At 42.8% G+C, this 12,749-nt stretch overlaps 1 protein-coding gene across 3 annotated transcripts in view; it reads left to right on the top strand.

Moving 5' to 3' along the window:
* Positions 1-12,749, top strand: part of ARHGAP29 (Rho GTPase activating protein 29) — a 51,060-nt gene that overhangs the window by 16,157 nt on the left and 22,154 nt on the right. For all 3 annotated transcript variants that reach the window (XM_035902876.1, XM_035902878.1, XM_009647488.2), the window contains exon 2: positions 7,317-7,460. In XM_035902876.1, coding sequence (XP_035758769.1) covers positions 7,317-7,460 — 144 coding nt within the window. The remainder of the gene's footprint in view (positions 1-7,316; positions 7,461-12,749) is intronic.

Below are 12,749 nucleotides of genomic sequence, written 5' to 3'. Positions count from 1 at the left end.
GGTGAAACTTTAACAAAAAGTTCTGGATCCAGATATTGGGGAAGCTGCTTCCCATTTTGTGTACTTGTTTTTGCCACCACCCTGCAAGACTGTTCTGTCTGGCTTCTCCCTTTCTCCTGAAGGAGATGGAGATTTATGCAGGAGATGTGAAGTGGTACTTAAAACCAGAACTGAGGCTCCTATATTTCAGTGGAAGTGAAAGGGGAGCTGAAGTACACGCTCCTCAGCGGATCCCTGGAAAGCAGCAGTTTACAAAGGGAGTTCTCAAGATGGGGACTAGACCTAGCAAGGGTGATGGTTAGTTGCTGGCTGTGGCCCAGTGGCTTTGTACACAACTGGCATTTAAGTGTTCTCATCCAGTTGCCTTTGTTCATCATCTTAAACTAGCGGTAACATCCATGGAGTGAGTGATTTAGTTCATGGTAGGTGCTTATCAAAGAAAAGGCATTTAGTTGTGATCGGAAGGGTAGATGGAGAAACTATTGGTGCAAAAATAGAAGTTACCTTGTTTATAGTAAGACTGTCACAACAAGTGGAGATGAGTTTTTGTATATTCCCCCCCAGTCAAAGGAATGGTCTCTGTATATAAGCTTGTGGCTGTAGAGAGTATGCGTGGCAGGTTGTTCCACGCTGATGGCATCTTTCCCTTGGTAACATTCTTGAAAGCTATTGAACGTATGAAGTAAATAATAACATCCTTCTACTTGTAAAGAGCTTCTTATGGAAAGCAGGACCTTACTAGATGGTGTGAATTCGAATATTTGCTTTGAAAGTCTCATAAATAATCTACCTTCAAGAATTTTTCACGGATGTGTTACTTTTCAGTTGGTTTATCTAGATCAATACCCTGTCTTTCCTTTTCATCAGCGTGACCAGCTTCAGTTCCAAACTGACTTTTAGCTGCAGCAAAACAATAGTTGTGTTGGTGGTTCCCCTTCTCTTAAGACTGGTGGAAATTGGGTAGTAGAGGGAGAGTCTTTTGCTGTCCGAAAGCGTTAATGTTCCAGGTGGAGAAGCACCAAGCAGAACAGCACGTGAGTCTTCTCTATGGGTCTGAACAGCAATGTAGGATATGCAATGGCCGTGGTGGGGGAAAACTGTATGTTAGGCTGTATTTTAAACTTGTCCTGGCAAATGTTTGTTGAAATAAACAGCTTCAAAAATGTTTGGGCCAACAATAAATCAGGTCAGACAAAAGAATGCCAGCCAACTGACACAGCAGTGCCTTTCCCGGCTGCACGTATTGTGACCAGCCCTGAGTTGGCAGGGAGGGTGACCGGCGCTGACAAGCTCGATGAGCAAACGTTATTTTGTTTTGCACGAACAGAATCCATAGCTGTAAGGCCATTATTGCTTGCTAATATTTACTGAGCAAAGGCTTCCTGTTGAGAAATACCTAAAATTAGAAAATAGCTTACGCTCTTTTTACATTGAAGATGGGTGAGTGGTTATAAAATGTGGTGACCGAAACCATTGAGGAGTGGGGTGCTAATGACAACAGGGTGCCACTGAGGCAGCCCTGCCAGCACGGACAGGCTGCCCAGCTGCTTTGGGATAGCATTCTTGTGTGTTAGGTTTGTCAGCTTTCAATACGCGCTTTTTCACCCTATTCTTTCTCCACTTTTCCTACAGAATATGCTTTCCTGTGATTGCCTTTATGTTTTGGAAGAGCTTGTTATCACCTAATGTAGACAGTTTAAACCCCAATGAAAGAAGGGGCAGATAGGCTACTAAGCTCTCTCCAAGACTTTTTCATTTTGTTTTTCAGTTTTAACAGCTCTGGGGTTTTTTTATTTCTTTTTGGGGGATAAAGGGCTGACTGATTCTCCCAGGAGATTCCAGGAAACCGTAGTCACCTAAGCAAACAGCTGAACTCACGTGCCCGGAGTTCCTCTGTGCTGCAGGATCACTGGTTGTCGCAGTCCTCTGGTCCTGAGTACTAACTAGTCTTCTATGGTATTGCAATTCATGATGTTAAGCTTGAGAAAGAGAATTTTTTTTTTTTTTAAACCCGATTTAGTATCCACTGGTGGAGGAATTTCCTGCTTGACTTCATGTAGATAAATGACTGTGTACGGTGAGACAAGGGACAGAAGAAAAACTGAAAGTAAATATTAAAATTAATTTTTATGACTGCTTAAGTCAGATTGAATTGCTGCAGGAACTTACTGGAGACACGTTTCCTCATGCATTCTTTTCACTGCAAACAGTATTTGCTCTACTGTTCTTTTGGTCTCATCGCCGGTTTCGGACTCCTTGGTATTCAAACTGGTTTCTGTTAATCTGGCATATTTAGATTGTTTTACTACCTGAGGTTTATAAATCTGTCCTGAACAGGAAATCTCTGGTTTAGTGTCTGGTGAATGAGTGTCGTGGTGGTTCCTGATGGCTTCTGCCCCCACCCCTCCCCAAGCGCTACTTGTGTCACAAACCTTTTGTCTTCTGGAGGCACAGAAACAATGTTTCAGATATTCTGTAAACAAATAATACAGTGATGGAATACAAAGAAACCTCAGCTGGGTGTAGCCAGACCTTTGCTTTTGAGAGTACAAATAACTAATCTCATGCTTGAATGCATGATTTTAGTGACAGTGTCCTCCTGGATGGCATGATAAACATCTAATTCAACCTCCCAGTTGTTTTCATCCTGCATTTCCCTTTGAAGCTTACTGCTTCTGTTTCAGACTTGAAGAGGCTTGTGTCCCTTAAGCTTTGTCTCCCTCCTCTTACCCTCTCGCTTATTTTGCTTTTTTCCCCCAGCTCTCTTGGTCTGGTAAGATACTATCAAATCTTAATACTAAGAAACTGTATTTTGGGATCAGATAATTAGTCTTTCGTATGATTTTTTTTTTTTCCCCCTTGACCTAGCCTGTAAGGAACCTCAAGAGGCTGTTTCATCCTGTAATGACAATCCTGTAGTTGTGGGTCACACTGAACTCCCCAGAATAATTCATGCAGTTTGTCGTACGCCTGTGATGCACTGCTTCCTGAGGACTCTCTAACTGGGAGTAATCTGTAGGTTTGGCTGCTTTCCTGCCTCGTTTCCTCTCGCCTACTTGTTAGGGGTCCAAAAGTCTACCCACCGTGTGGCCAAAAGGACCTGATTAGGGGGTATGTGCATGGGTATTTCTGAGCACGTGATTAGGAAATCTTTTTCTCTCCAGCCGCATGTGGACATCTGTACATCAGAACTCCAGGGACATGTTCATCTTGTCTAGGCAAGAGATAATGCAGTTCTGGCCAAATGGTGCACTTGTGCAGACCATCTCTAAGATGTCAGCTGACCACAATATTCATGCCCTTCATGTGAGGATTCGTTATATTCTCGTTAGAGACAGCTGTTGGGGAAGGTTTGTGGCACATAGCCTTCAAATGCCTCCACAAAAGCCTATCTGTCCCAGTCCTGCCAATACAAATCAGTCCCAGTGAAGGATTGTGGAGTATTTGTCTGCCTCTGGAGGTTTGTAAGAAGAGATGAGACATGACCTCCACAGACTACCTCCTCCTTAAGTGTTTTAAAATGTCAGTCTATGCACTAGTGTGGTGGGTTGACCCTGGCTGGATGTCAGGTGCCCACCAAAGCTGCTTTATCACACCCCTCTTCAACAGGACAGGGGAGAGAAAATCTATCAAAAAGCTCATGGGTTGAGATAAGGACAGGGAGAGATCACTCACCAGTTACTGTCACAGGCAAAACAGACTCGACTTGGGGAAATTGGTTTAATTTATTACCAATCAAATCAGAGTAGGAGAGGATAAAAAAACCTGAATCTTAAAATACCTTCCCCTCCCTCCTTCCCGGGCTTGGTTTTACTCCTGAATTCTCTCCCTCCTCCCTGCCAGCAGCACAGGGGGACAGGGAATGGGGGTTGGGGTCAGTTCATCACAGGCTGTCCCTGCTGCTCCTCCCTCCTCAGAGGAGGGCTCCTCGCACTCTTCCCTTGCCCTGGGCTCCTCACGGGGCCACAGCCCCTGCCAGGAGCCTGCTCCAGCTCGGGCTTCCCATGGGGTCACAGCCTCCTTTGGGCACCCCCCTGCTCTGGTGTGGGGTCCTCCCCAGGCTGCAGGTGGGGATCTTCTCCCCCGTGGGGTCCCTGGGCTGCAGGGGCACAGCCTGCCCCACCATGGGCTGCACCCAGGGCTGAGGGGAATTTCTGCTCTGGCGCCTGGAGCTCCTCCTGCCCTCCTGCTGCACTGGCCTGGGGGTCTGCAGGGCTGCTCCTCTCACACCCTCTCACTCCTCTCTCCGGCTGCTGTTCCCCAGCAGGGCTTTTTCCTTCTTAAATACATTATCCCAGAGGCACTGCCACCATCGCTGATGAGCTCAGCCTTGGCCAGCAGTGGGTCCTCTTGGAACTGGCTGGCATCAGCTCTGTTGGACATGGGGGAAGCTTCTGGCAGCTTCTCACAGAAGCCACCCCTATAGCCCCCCTGCTACCAAAACCTTGCCACGCAAACCCAATACAAATCGCTATGTTTCTTAATGAACTAATTGGAATTACCTTTAACTATCTAATACCCTGTTTTTGAAAATAACATGTTACTATAATTTTCAGATATATTTTCTTTGTTGTCTGATCCACTTTGGGTTTGTGGGCATCAGTACAGCTCTGCTGTCTTTCCTTTTCCCCGTTGCCTTTGCTTGGAGCTGCCTGGTACTCCCCACAGCATTTATTCTTGCATTGTTGGAGTACAATTGGGGTTTTGATGGATTAAAGCCCAGAGGGACCACTGAAATTATCTGGTTTCATTTTGACAGCTATAGAATTTCTCCAGCTGTTAAAAGGTGGCAGTGGACATGCTGGCTGAGGCTAAAGCTGTGTCTAACTTGGTGTTGGAGCTCCAATGACTGCCAAAAGCAAACAGCTAGAAAAGTAAAAATGCTAAGTTGGACGTATCCTCTGAACCCTTTCTGCCTAGGGGAGTTCTTGAGCTGTTGGCAGGTTATCCTGTTTTAGTGCAATGCCTATAGTTCCGTAGACTAAAGAGCAGAGGGGTTGAGTGAAAAGAAGTTGTGGAGGCAGGTTCAGAAGAAACTAAATGAATTCAAAGCAGGTCTGTAAGCAGTCACTGAAGTGCGTAGGAACGGCTGTGGTGCAGCAGTTGTGGGTGCTGGGGGACTGGACTGCAGAAAGCGGCCACCCTTGCCCAGTCTCCTAAGCAGCATCGCCCACTGCCGTGTAAGGCACAGGCTGGCCGGACCCATGGCTTGAGCTGGTAAGGTAATTATTGCCTCATTAGTAACCTGCAGGGAAACTTAGAAGAGCTTGTCCAGTCTCTCCTTGTTTCCATGTAAACTTCTTGTGTCAGTGCTGTGTTTTGGCAAGAGAGTCCTCAGGTCTCTTGCCCTTTTCTGTTTTGACTCCTGCTCTTGCTTGCTCTGTTTAATCATCTGAAGTGTGTTCTATTTAACTGAAAGACATCGGTAAGCAGTTGATTCTAGCCACTATTTTCATGCCTTTTATGATTTTCTAATATTCTTCTGTATCCGCTATAAAGCGTCTCTTATCCAAGGTCCCAGCTTCCGCTGTTGTTGATTGCATGGAAACCGCTTCAAGCCTGGATTGCTTTCCCTGTTAAGTTCCAAACCCTGAGCTATGAGTATGCCTTTAGATCCACGTGTGTTTGACGTAAGCTACCTCTGCTACTAACGTGTATTACTGAATCAGAGCCACATTTAGTACCAGCCTCTTGATGGTTTTTTTGCCATTGCTGTGTTTGAGTCATAGAATCATTTAGGTTGGAAAAGACCTTTAAGATCATCAAGTCTTCAGTTAAGAACCTTCATGTATACATGTAAATGAAGACTATGTTTCTTTAATATATTACACAGAGCTTTCTTAATTTACTGCTGTGTAAGATGGGTTTTCCTCGACCTCCGTGTGTCCTGTTACAGATAGAGCTTCCTAATCCCCTCCAGCAGGAAAAAACATGCCAAGTGCTGGTGAATGGCAGATAAAGTTTTTGCCTTAGTCTGCTTCCTGAGTCAAGGTTTTTCCTTTGACCATGTATGAATCTGAGTTGAAAAAAAAAATTTAATACTTGACATCTAGGGAGATAAAGCCTGAAGCACAGCGGTCCTTAGAAGGCTTGCTTTTGCACTTGATATAATCGCATGTAATTTGTATGTAGTCCCCCCACCTGACAGTAGTGATATGCTGTGCTGATGTGTCACGTTGTACTTCATCAGTTCCTCAGAAAAATTTAGGTGCCTCTGGCCCAAATATAATATCTTGTAGCCAGAATGAAATGGTTCAGATTTGAAACTGTTCTCTGAGTAACACTGGATCAATTTGCACTGTACTGTAATTGTCTGTATTGACCTGTTTGTTATCGTGGCCACGGACAACACAGAGTTGCCATTCCTTTTTGCTCGGTAGGGAAGTGAGTCAGCTTGTATTAGATCCTCTTTTTCTTTTTCATAAGCTAGACTTTCCTGAATTTGAAAGCTTTTTACCACAACTTGCAACGCAGCACTCTAGCGCATGTGAAACTTTAATTCCGTGCACCAGCACCTCTTCTCGAACAGAACGGAAGAGCTTGTGGTTTAACCTGTGCCATGTATGCAACAAGAACTACTTTTTTTTTTTTAAAAAATAAGGGGGGGAGGGGGGAGATTTAGGGGTGCATAGCAAGAGGCATGTGCTGTAAAATAAACATTGCACATAAATGTGTGCTTCTTTGAGGATCTTTATGATTAGGCCTATTTCCACAAAATAATTAGGTGTTCAACTTCTTTATGAGGACTGACATGCTTAAAGACAGACCTGTACAGATCCAGGCTTGTATACTAAAGATGCTTAAGATTTGACTGACACTTGAGTTAAAAGCTAGCCAACATTTGCCAAAAAAATCTTCTGTTTATGAATATACAGAAATGGTGTTGAATTTGTATCGGTTGAAGAAACATCTAATGAGCAATCCAAATCTGCTTTTGTTGATACTCTTTTTTTTAATATATGTAATTATAAAAATGGTGGTTGATGAAATGACATGAGAAAAATATGGTTTAATTCAGAAACCTTAGGGTATTGGTGTAGAGGGTTTTGGTTTGTTTGGGTTTGTTTTTTTTTTTTAAAGCATACTTGCTTGAGTTTTGGGAGAAATGAGTCTATATATAAATAGTATATAACATAGCAAGTAAACTGTTGGCAAATGCTAGTATAACTTCTTTTTTTAACAATTTCTTTGTTCTAAGCAGGTCCAGCTTCCATATGGCCTAGACTTCAGAGCAGCTGAATACCATCAAAGTTGTTTGTAATGTGATTGGGTATTAATTCACTGCTTTAATTTAGTTTCTCCTTTACTTTTTTCAGAAAATCAAGATGGCCTGCATCAGGTAGTACACGAACGCCTGGGGGAATTGCTACGTGTTTTAAAAGCAGTGATAAATAAACATCAGACTCTAAACTCAGTTGATATTCTTAGTGCTGCAGGAACAGTTATTGCAAAAGTAAAAGGTAAGGAATTACTGCCTTTCATATTTTTGGAAAACTGTAACTCATGATTTGATTGAGTCTGGCTTGGAGTTATAGATAGGATTCTATGTATACAGAAGAACAGGCCAGGAATACTGGTTAAAATGCTAACATGTTTAGCTGTCTGATTCCTATGTCTTGGATTCTTTCAAGCTTCTTATGGATTCTTCCTATCGATGTATAGTTTTGCCAGTTTGTTTGATCTTGGCAGGTACTAGCAGCGCACTTTGCATTTTCTTCCTGCTACATGTAGAGTTTCCTATAGATCTGTCCCTTGTATTTGAAATTATCACAGGATTATAACTCTAAAACTTCTGAACTTGCTTTAGGGAATTGTACATAACAGTAGAAAGGCAGAGGGTATCCCTGCGAGGTTGCTGTTTGTCTCGTTGATCTTGGGGAGAGTTAAGAACACATATACAATGGTAATCAGATATTTACACACAAGGACAGGTTAAATGTTTAGTGACTATTCTTCTACATTCACATTAGACAAGCTGTTTCTATGCTTTAGTGCTATGTTGAGATTATTGTGTGTCTTCCATTCCCCCCTAATTTCAGTGGGCGCAGGACAATGTTCTTTAATTTAAGAAATGCTGAGGAGACCTGACCGGAGGTATGCAAGCCAATCCAATTACATCAGCCTTTGCTAAATTGTGTTTCAAAAAACTATTGCAATAATATCTATGCTCTCTAGACCACATCGTTTATCGAGGTTGTTCTTCCTATGTAATGCCCTGAATTGATCACTGTCTATACTGTCCAAGTTTACCATTACAGAGTAAAGCAGTAGAATTACTTTCCTTGTCTCACATGATAACACTGTTGATTGACTCCATAATTAAATTGGCCTTTTTGTCGATTTTTGTGTTTGATTTGAAGTCCAGGATAAGTCCAAGGTCACTTTCTGTAGTTCTAGTGCTAAACGAGTTTTCCAGATCTAGATTTATGTACTCTCCCTCCTACCCTTCTACTTTCTGAATGGCTGATTAAGCATTTTGTTGAAGTATATAATCCATTTCTCCAGAGTACTTCCAGCCTTCTGAATTTGATGCCATACATATTTTTTCTCGGTGCACACTGTTCCATCATGGGCTTTGAGCAGCACTGAACCCTGGGAAGATGCATTGGTGTTTCATACATTTTCTTACATGCACCGGTTTCTGCCAGGTTTGATGAGTAGCTGTTCTTTGAAGTTAGTTATTTTAAGATTCGTGCATTTCTCTTGATAGTGAGCAGAAGAAATAACTCTAGTACTAAGCCTTTTTGGCAATACAGATATTCACAAATACTTTTTAGCTTTTTCCTCCCTGAACAGGTTTTAGTTCATATAATTGATGTGTTTGCACTTGAAATAAACTAACTACTAACATTTGCATTGTAGAGCTCACTTACGGTTAATAAATTGAGTTGAGTTTACAAGGAGCCACAGTCATGGAGGGATTGTGTTATTTTCTATATGGGAAGAAAAAGTGTTAGGAAAGCACTGTGCTTATTGTACAACTACATAATTGTGAAAGTAATTCCACTCTTTATTGTTGTAAGAATGCCACTTGAAACAAAACCAGTACAGTCATGTCTTCCAGTTTCCTGTCCAATGTGTTCAAGTGGGTCAAGTTGTAAGACCGTACTTCAGGTACGTCTGAAAAGTCTGCGTTCAGCCATAGCTCACTCGAACTATCTTAAATACGATCTTGTGTGGTAAGAAACCTCTCAAAGAAAAAAGGTATGAAGGGAGTTGATTTTGTTACGGTAGCAGTCTTTGTCCTTGAGCTGGAACTGAGCTCAAGTTTTGTCTACTTCCCCCTCTTGATTACATTACTCTGTGAATAATTTTCTCATTGGCAATGGTTTGACAGTACTGAAAATCTAACTTTAGGACCTCTGCTACAGGATCCAAAGTACAGTGATGATACGGTACACAGCGCTGGTCTGATACAAATGTGTTCTTCCAGCTTGAATAAATAGATAAAAAGTGTCTTCTGGCGGAATAAAAGATTATGGCACACAATTGCTGTTCACAGCATTCTTGCTGTTTTCCCATTGAGTTACCCATCTGCTTCATAAGCAGCGTATGTTCCGGACCTAGAACAGAGAGGCTGGCGTAAACGGTCTGGTTGTTCTTTGGCTAAAGCAAACACGAACTCGCTCTGTGGCGAATCGTCATTCCTGTGATCCAGTGCTGCGTGACCTGGCCTCGCGGAGCTCCCAGGTTAATTGCAAGGAGAGGGAGCTCCAGATCACCCTAAAGAAGGTGGTCTTGGTCAGTCCTGCCTCAATATTTGATACAAACAAGTACTTCCATATGAAGACTATAGTAACGCCTGTCGGTGTTTGCTCAGCCATGTATTGTATTCCTCATGTGTCTGGAGATGGAAATGGGGAGTTATGGGGCTTCAGCTCATCCTGACTGGTACTTCGGTCCTAAATCTCCAAGAACAGCAAAACCTTTGCGGTATGAAAACTTCGCCCCAGCGTAACCTGTGGCAAATGTGAAGACAGTTTGTCTTTAGCCCCTGTTTGGTTTTTACAGCTGGTTTTTGTTTGAGGATCATACTGCTCCGTGTTTGTATTCAAACTGAAGCGTACGACTGCTGGAACTGAGGAAGCTGAAGTAAAAATACAGCAGGTTGTGGTGAATCGTAAAGTGTATCAGCCCTCAAGTTTGCTTACAGTGGCCTGTCAGTAACACATGCCTTCACAGGTTTTCAGCTGTGGTTATTTCACTAGAAGTAATGTAACTTTTGAATAAACAGGAAACTACAAGAATGTGAGGAGCTGGTAGGACAGAACCAGTATCCTTTTTCCTCTGTCTTCCCAGGCTGCGTTAATGTGATATTATGAAAGAAGTTTAATCTGACTCATCTGTTTCTTGTCATTGGGGGACAGAACTATAAAAAGATGTGGAAGCACTCTGTATCTGTAGTCAGATTTATGACTAGGAAGAAGATTAACCTGGCACGGAAAATTTCTGATGTTTATTTAGCAGAGGATGAAATAGAAACAAGCTGGGATTTCCATGTCAATTTTTTTTTTTTTTCCCCTTCAGAAATAGAAGCATAACTGATTTAGGTTCTAGAAAGAAAGACCTTTTTGAATCTTTGCATAATGCCAGGGGTTTGAGTCTAGTTTGCATTTGGAACTACACCTGGGGCAAGTGGTTATTTTAACAAATTACTGCCATTGCTCTTAATGAAATCAGTTACAGTAAGTTTGGAACCAGTGACTCTCAGTGACTCTGGCTTGTGCCGTATTCTCATAAGTATGACAGGTTACGCTGTGATTTAAACATAATGTCTGGTGCAGACAGACCACCCCCTTTAAATTACTGCAAGTGGGAATATTTTGAATGCTAGCAAAAATTAGAGTGCTCGTGCCCCTCCTTCAAGCCTCTCGGCCATTTCTCAGGTCCTTCAGTGGGAATTACATGAATGTGCTTGTAGTTCTGCTTTGGATGTCTGATGCTTTTCCTTTTGCACAGATTGAAGAAAAAAACTAGCTATGGGATGTTATCTTAATCTTGCTACAGCAAATGATGTTTGGCAGAACAGATAATGTCAGACGTTTACTGTTTTAGACTGAGGTTGCAGGAAAACGTAGGGGGGAAAAAAAACCCCTGTGATTTCTCTGGTTGTATCTTGGACATGACATGGTTCACTGGGCCTCTCTGCTTGGACTATACTACTTACACATGCTTACTCAAGTGCTTCGTGAAGGGTGTCTTTTAAATGACACCTCTCGATATAGAAGAATTGAGACTTACAGAAACACCTTGCCTGGAACCTGTTTAGACTCCTATTTCTGGAACTCCTTTCCCAGCCTGGCACACCAGCACACTTGTAGTTGTTACTTTCCCACTCAGTGTCTTTAAATAGTTGATGTCCCCCAAGTACATGGTTCTCCTGATCCCATGCTGAATTCAAGTTTCTACTGTTCTTTTGCTCCAAATCGCACCTTTTGATTTAACTGCATCACTAGGATGAGCACAGATTCCTGGTAAAGCTGAAAACAGCTCTTGTCTTGTAGAAATTCCCTTTTTAGGTATGGGGTTTTTTCCCTAATAGTGCAGCATAAAAGTTAAATACCTCTAGCGAGGTGAAGTAATTCCGATTTTGTCGGTGTATCTGACGTAAATCCAGAGCAAAATTTATTATGGAGGAAACAGTTCCTCAAACTTGTCTTGCTGGCATCCAGCTAAAGTTGGGGAGGCTGCCAAACTGGGTAGTAAGTACAGGCTGGTGAAATTATATGGCACAGAGAACCAAAAGTAGAACTGTGGGACCTGCTGATCTTCTCTGGCTGTGAGATCCAGAGGATACTCTTCTTCTGCCTCTTTCCAGCCTGCATACTACTGCTCTTCTATTGTTTTAATTTTATTTATGCCCCCGTATTTTTTACACATTTTTTTTTAAAGATGAGAGGTAATAATAAGAAGTAGTACAAGCCTTGGTTTGGGGAGAGGGAGTGTTTTTTGGTCTTGGGGTTTCTTTTTTTGTTTGTTTGCTTGGGTGGTGGCTTTGCTTTTCGAAAAGGTTTTGGAAAGGTTTTTGGAAGCTTTGTTGGGAATTTAAGGACAGAAAATTGGTTGCAAAGGTATTCAGTTCCAACAAGGCAGCCAGTTGCTTACTGCTTAAAAGGCAGCTAGTAAAGTATGGATTGAAGACGTGGTCCTGCCTAAGGAACAAGATGATGGTGTTACCGTATCTGTCTAGTAGGTATGTGAGAATTGACCCGCGAAGAGTACGTTCTGCAAGCTGGTGTAGCTTAGCCTTGTCCAGGCTCTGCAGACAGCTCGCGAGGCAGCTTCATAGAATCATAGAATCGCTTTGGTTGGAAAAGACCTTTAAGATCATCGAGTCCAACCTTTAACCTAACCCTGCCATCCCACCACTAAACCATGTCCCTAAGCACCTCATCTATCCTTCTTTTAAATACCTCCAGGGATGGGGACTCGACCACCTCCCTGGGCAGCCCATTCCAGAGCCTGACAACCCTTTCAGTGAAGAAGTTTTTCCTAATATCTAACCTAAACCTGCCCTGGCGCAGCTTCAAACCTGCCAGCCCTGCAGACCCCGGCGTGGCTGTGTCCCCGGCTTTGCCTGGGCTGTGCCGTCTTAATTTGACTGGAAGGGGACCTGAGAGCATCGCAGAAGCTGGTGTGCTGTGCTGTGCTGTGGTCGCTGTGAGCTGTCTTAAGCATCATCTGTTAAAGGCCCTTGGTTGCAACTTTGGTCTTGACAGCTGACAGGCGCCTCTTCACAGTTTCAGAAG

This window comes from Egretta garzetta, unplaced genomic scaffold, assembly GCF_000687185.1.
Source record: "Egretta garzetta isolate BGI_Z169 unplaced genomic scaffold, ASM68718v1 scaffold149, whole genome shotgun sequence".
NCBI classification, from domain to species: Eukaryota; Metazoa; Chordata; class Aves; order Pelecaniformes; family Ardeidae; genus Egretta; species Egretta garzetta.
This window is presented reverse-complemented; position numbering and strand designations above follow the sequence as displayed.